The sequence below is a fragment of the Boleophthalmus pectinirostris genome, unplaced genomic scaffold (genome assembly GCF_026225935.1).
Source record: "Boleophthalmus pectinirostris isolate CB_2022bp ecotype Guang Dong unplaced genomic scaffold, ASM2622593v1 HiC_scaffold_19, whole genome shotgun sequence".
NCBI classification, from domain to species: Eukaryota; Metazoa; Chordata; class Actinopteri; order Gobiiformes; family Gobiidae; genus Boleophthalmus; species Boleophthalmus pectinirostris.
The window spans coordinates 4,616,385-4,622,679 of NW_026571140.1; the positions used below are offsets into that span (position 1 = coordinate 4,616,385).

General features: G+C 45.5%; 1 protein-coding gene across 1 annotated transcript; it reads left to right on the plus strand.

Moving 5' to 3' along the window:
• Positions 1 to 373: 373 nt before the first annotated feature.
• LOC129409281 (protein NLRC3-like) lies at positions 374 to 5,599 on the plus strand. Its single transcript, XM_055154994.1, has 7 exons — positions 374 to 460; positions 568 to 772; positions 860 to 2,648; positions 2,719 to 2,892; positions 3,057 to 3,230; positions 3,423 to 3,466; positions 4,673 to 5,599. The coding sequence occupies exons 1-7, from the start codon at positions 374 to 376 to the stop codon at positions 5,221 to 5,223; spliced, it is 3,024 nt and encodes a 1,007-aa protein (XP_055010969.1). The 3' UTR covers positions 5,224 to 5,599.
• Positions 5,600 to 6,295: the final 696 nt, after the last annotated feature.

Genomic DNA, 6,295 nt, shown 5'->3' on the forward strand with positions numbered 1-6,295 from the left:
ACGGATTATTTAGTGTTTCTCTAATTCTGTTCAAGTGAAAGTTTCCTTAGTTTGTCAAAGTAAAGACTCAGTCACTATAATTAAAAAGTTAAAGTTTAGGGTAAAACTATATTTAAAAAAATCATTGGTGTGAGATTTGCTCAGTGCTCTGGTTTATCATTTGAATTTAAAGTTCAAATGTATTTTCCTGTTAATTAAATCCAGCAGACTCCAGCACAGAGCAGAGTGTTCTGAAGAGTCCCCCACCTGTGAGTCCCTCAGGAGTGACCGCTCTATGGGAGAGACACATCATTTTGCCACAGAGCCACGAGTTTTCAAAAGCATTGATCATAAGAACAATATATAAATAATAAATAATAATGATGCATGTTTCATGTGTCTCTGTGACAGAGGGGAGCAGCCGGGTCCAGAGGTCTCCAGTGGTCAGCACCATCACACACAGCTGGACTCCATATTTAAGGTCTGTCATTCAGACCATAAAGTTTGTAAATGTTCAAATGAATGAAGCCTGTTTCACACAGATCTGATACTGAGTGCATTTGTGTTGTTTATAATGTGTCTGTTCAGCTTCTGGAGGAGGACATCTTCACTTTTGTCCAGAAGGAGCTGAAGAAGCTCCACAAGGTTCTGAGTACAGATGAGCCAGAAGGCTTAGATCCTGGGGAGGATGAGGATGAAGAGCAGAGGAGCTGCAGTGAGGCTGTTCTGAAGATCACATTGAACTTCCTGAGGAGGATGAAGCAGAAGGAGCTGGCTGAGCGTCTGTGGAGCAGTAGGACCATTTAACACATTTAACAAGGATCTTACAGTCATTTTATCTTCTCTGAGACTCAGGTCTGTATCTGTTGTCTTCATTCAGGGACTTATTCTGGAGTTTGTCGGAGTAAACTGAAGTCTGACCTGCAGCAGAAGTTTGAGTGTGTGTTTGAGGGCATCGCTAAAGCAGGGAACTCCAGCCTTCTGAATGAGATCTACACAGAGCTCTACATCACAGAGGGAGAGTCTTCAGAGGTCAACCAGGAACATGAGGTCAGACACATGGAAACAGCCTCCAGGACACCAGGCCCAGCAGAGACAGCCATCACATGTGAAGACATGTTTAAAGGCCCAGCTCACACACATGGAGCCATCAGAACAGTGCTGACAAAGGGAGTGGCTGGCATCGGGAAAACAGTGCTCACTCAGAAGTTCAGTCTGGACTGGGCTAAAGGTGAAGCCAACCAGGACATACAGCTGCTGTTCCCGTTCACTTTCAGAGCACTCAATGTGCTGAAGGAGAGAAGCTTCAGCTTGGTGACACTTGTTCGTCACTTCTTTAGTCAAACAGAAGCAGAACTCTGCAGCTTTGAAGACCTCCAGGTGCTCTTCATCTTTGACGGTCTGGACGAGTGCAGACTTCCTCTGGACTTCACCAAAACCGAGGCCCTGACCGACCCCACAGAGTCCGCCTCAGTGCACGTGCTGCTGGTGAACCTCATCAGGGGGAGTCTGCTTCCCTCCGCTCGCCTCTGGATAACCACACGACCCGCGGCGGCCAATCAGATCCCTGCTGAGTGCGTCTCCATGGTGACAGAGGTCAGAGGGTTCACCGACCCGCAGAAGGAGCAGTACTTCAGGAAGAGGTTCAGAGATGAGGCCGACACAATCATCTCCCACATCAAGACGTCCAGAATTCTCCACATCATGTGCCACCTGCCGATCTTCTGCTGGATCTCTGCCGCAGTCCTGGAGCATGTGTTGAAAAGCAGAGAGAGAGGAGAGCTGCCCAAGACCCTGACCCAGATGTACATCCACTTCCTGGTGGTTCAGGCCAAAGTCAAGAACATCAAGTATGAAGAAGGATCTGAGACCGACCCACACTGGAGTCCAGAAACCAGGAAGATGGTGGAGTCTCTGGGAAAACTGGCCTTTGAGCAGCTGCAGAAAGGAAACCTGATCTTCTCCGAGAGTGACCTGAGCGAGTGTGGGCTGGACGCTGCAGCGGCCTCAGTGTACTCCGGAGTGTTCACACAGGTCTTTAGAGAGGAGCCAGGCCTGTACCAGGACAAGGTCTACTGCTTCATCCATCTGAGTGTGCAGGAGTTTCTGGCTGCTCTTCACGTCCATCAGACCTTCATCAACACTGGGATCAACCTGCTCTCACAGAAAACACAGAAGACTACAAAGTTCAGTGTGAAGAAAAAAAAACTAAAGCATCTTCATCAGACAGCTGTGGACCAGGCCTTACAGAGTCCAAATGGACACCTGGACCTGCTCCTCCGCTTCCTCTTGGGTCTTTCACTGTCAACCAATCAGAGCCTTCTACAAGGTCTGCTGACACAGACAGGAAGTAGTTCCCAGACCAATCAGAAAACAGCTGAGTACATCAAGAAGAAGCTGAGTGAGGATGTGTCTGCAGAGAGGAGCATCAACCTGCTCCACTGTCTGAATGAACTGAATGATCGTTCTCTGGTGGAGCAGATCCAACAGTACCTGAGATCAGGACGTCTGTCTGAAGGTCGACTGTCTCCTGCTCAGTGGTCAGCTCTGGCCTTCATCTTACTGTCATCAGAAGAAGATCTGGACCAGTTTGAGCTGAAGAAATACTCTGCTTCAGAGGAGGTTCTCCTGAGGCTGCTGCCAGTGGTCAAGGCCTCCACCAAAGCTCTGTGAGTCTCCTTTGTTTAACAGAGGATGGTTTGATTCAACTTCTACATAAACAATGTTTTCTGTCTCCAGACTGAGCAGCTGTAACCTGTCCGAGAGAAGCTGTGAAGCTCTGTCCTCAGTCCTCAGCTCCCAGTCCTCTAGTCTGAGAGTCCTGGACCTCAGTCTGAACGACTTGAAGGACTCGGGGCTGAAGATGTTGTGTGTTGGACTGAAGAGTCCTCACTGTAAACTGGAACAGCTCAGGTCAGAGGGGTTCATATTCTTCACTATTATTACATAACCTGTTGGTATTTGCATTGGAAAATCACATTTGATAAAGTCACATAAAGATATGGGACTTGCTCTTTGTCTCATTTGGGTTGAATGTTTCTAATGAATGGACTGATTCCAATAATCTGTGTCCTCAGACTGTCAGGTTGTCTGCTCTCAGAGGAAGGCTGTGCTTCTCTGGCCTCAGCTCTGAGGTCCAACCCCTCCCACCTGATAGAACTGGACCTCAGCTACAATCATCCAGGAGACACAGGAGTAAAGCTCCTGTGTGCTCTACAGGAGGACCCCCACTGCACACTGGACACTCTCAGGTATGGACATGCTCGCCTGCTTAACACTCAAAATCATAAATGACAGTGTCATGAATAAAAACAGACTTCAGAAGGACCAGAGGCCTGTGCACCACAGATTGAGAAGAGTGTTAGGGCCAGAAGAACACATTTGAATGTCACATTGGGTGAAAATGCTCTGAGACAAACTCTGATGTGGTGTGTTTCCTTCAGACTGAGACCTGCTGGAGAACGATGGATGAATCCAATCCGGAGATGTAAGTCTGACTTAACCCATTTAACTCTGGTCAGTTTTATGATTTTATTTGTGTCACACAAACAACGCGTCTGTCAGCATTCTATTACACATCTGGCTCATTTTTGAGGGTCACAGAATTTCCTTTTTGAGTGAGTTCAAACACTATTGTGATGTAGAGATGTAGAGTTTCAGGGGTAATCATCTGGACACTGTTTTTACAATCCAAGCAGGTTTATTTGTACAAAATCACAATCATCACAATAAATAAATCTAAACATCAGAAGTACTGCTGCTGGAGCAAAGGAGGAGCCCTGGAGCCACTGACACAGACACAACTGTTGGACTCAGCACAGGACTGTCTCCACACAAGCACAAGTCACACTGGATTCACGTGGACAGATTTTAAAGTGCGGCTCTTATGCAAGAAAAAGTCATCCATGCATGTTTGAGTAATCTAGAGATCTCTCCTGGACCCTCCTTACTGTTAGCAGTACAAGTCTGTACAAGGCTCCACCCACAAACCTACGTCCCCCATGCTCCCACAGGACAATTCTCCATAAATATACAAAAACATGACACAAAACTGAACACAGCAACTGGACAAACCTCATGTGATGTGCAGGAGTTTCATTAGTGGTTGTGTGCGTTGGGATAGTGCTCTGAAGGGGGAGGGATTTAACACGGGGAGCAAAGAGAGGGGAGACTCAGAACATAGCCCCTCTTTAAAGGAGAAAGTGTGTGTCCTGGAGCACAGAGGAGTGTAGGAATGTGTGGAGTGACGTCAGAGATTGAAGCTGCACTTTGTCACTGCAGCAACAAACTCCACAGAAATCCAGATTTACTCTGAGAATAATGTGAAATAGACTCCAGATTTACACTGAGAATAATCTGAAATAGACTCCAGATTTACTCTGAGAATAATGTGAAATAGACTCCAGATTTACACTGAGAATAATCTGAAATAGACTCCAGATTTACACTGAGAATAATCTGAAATAGACTCCAGATTTACACTGAGAATAATCTGAAATAGACTCCAGATTTACACTGAGAATAATCTGAAATAGACTCCAGATTTACACTGAGAATAATCTGAAATAGACTGGTGTGGGGTGGTGAAAGGAAATGTTTTTACATTCAAATAAATGTGAGACAAACAGAAGAGTGGAAAGTTGAGAGTGGACAGGGGACTAACTGCTGCTGTGTTGTATCTTCTCTCCATCAGATTTCTGTGATTTCACTCTGGATCCAAACACAGCGAACAGAGAACTCAAACTGTCTGACAACAACAAGAAGGTGACACATGTGGAAGAGGAGCAGCCGTATCCAGATCATCAGGACAGATTTGACTGGGCTCAGATTCTGTGTTCCACTGGTCTGACTGGTCGCTGTTACTGGGAGGTCCAGTGGAGTGGATGGGTTTCTATATCAGTGTCTTACAGAAGAATTAGAAGGAAAGGAGACGGTGATGACAGTTTGTTTGGACGCAATGATCAGTCCTGGAGTCTGGAGTGTTCTAAAGTTGGTTTCTCTGTTCATCATAATAAGAAACAAACCCTCCTCCCTCAGCCCTGGTCCTCCTCTTGTGGGAGAGTAGCAGTGTTTGTGGACTGTCCTGCTGGCTCTCTGTCCTTCTACACAGTCTCCTCTGACCAACTGACCCACCTCCACACCTTCAACACCACATTCACTCACACTCTGCTCCCAGGGTTTAGGCTCTGGTATGACTCCTCAGTGTCTCTGTGTGCTCCGACAGATTCACTCTCCTCGGTGTAAAACAGTTCAACATTTTTCATCTATTTTTACATCGCTTAACAAAAAAAGTGATGTTAATAGTGGAGTTTGACAGAAAAAGAGTGCAGACATGAGCCTCACTTCAGTGTCTGTATGAAGACACATGTCTAGAGTGAGAGATGTGTGTGGGTGTTATATGTGTACGGGACCACAACTTTATAAAGTGTCATGAAATATTTGAGAAAACCCTTCTCTCGCTGTCTTTATACTTCCAAATGTTTGTCATGTCAAGGCTGTGTTCTGTGTTCTGTCCACCAGAGGGCGCTCAGTCAGTCTGAGAATGGACCAAGATGAACCAAACAGAGAAACATACAGTTGCTAGAAAAAGTATGTGAACCCTTTGGGATTATTATTATTTCTGCATAAATTTGACATGAAATGTGTCCTGATCTTCATCTAAGTTACAACAATAAACAAACACATTCTGCTTTAACTAATACTGCACAAAAATGATATCTTTTCAGTTTTTCATTGAATACAACATGTAAAAACTCACAGTGCAGGGTGGTAAAAGTCTGTGAACCTCTGGATTTAATAACTGGTCGACCCTCCTTTCGTCAACCAAACGTTTCCTGTAACTGCAGATCAGACCTGCACAACGGTCAGGAGGGATTTTGGACCATTCCTCTTCACAAAATTGTTTCACTTCAGCAATATTTTTGGGTTGTCTGGTGTGAATTGCTCTCTTGAGGTCATGCCACAGCATCTCAGTCGGGGTTGAGGTCAGGACTCTGACTGGGCCACTCCAGAAGGTGCATTTTCTTTTGTTTGAGCCATTCTGTTGTTGATTTGCTTTTATGTTTGGGGTCGTTGTCCTGTTGCATCACCCGCCCTCATTTGAGCTTCAGTTGGTGCTCAGATGGTCTTAAGTTTTCCTCTAAAATGTCTTGGTACAATTTAGAATTCATTTTTCCGTCGATGACAGCAATCCCACAGGCCCTGAGGCAGTAAAGCTCCAAACCATGATGCTCCCTCCACCGTGTTTCACAGCTGGGATGAGGTTTTGATGTTGGTGCTGTGTCTTTTTTTTTCCACACATAGAATTGTGTGTTCC

Bases quoted from the DNA above. Each gene is read 5' to 3' on its own strand.
- LOC129409281 (XM_055154994.1), top strand. From the start codon at position 374: ATGTGTCTCTGTGACAGAGGGGAGCAGCCGGGTCCAGAGGTCTCCAGT. The intron at 2,649-2,718 runs GTGAGTCTCCTT...TTCTGTCTCCAG, and splicing joins AAGGCCTCCACCAAAGCTCT to ACTGAGCAGCTGTAACCTGT. The intron at 2,893-3,056 runs GTCAGAGGGGTT...CTGTGTCCTCAG, and splicing joins TGTAAACTGGAACAGCTCAG to ACTGTCAGGTTGTCTGCTCT.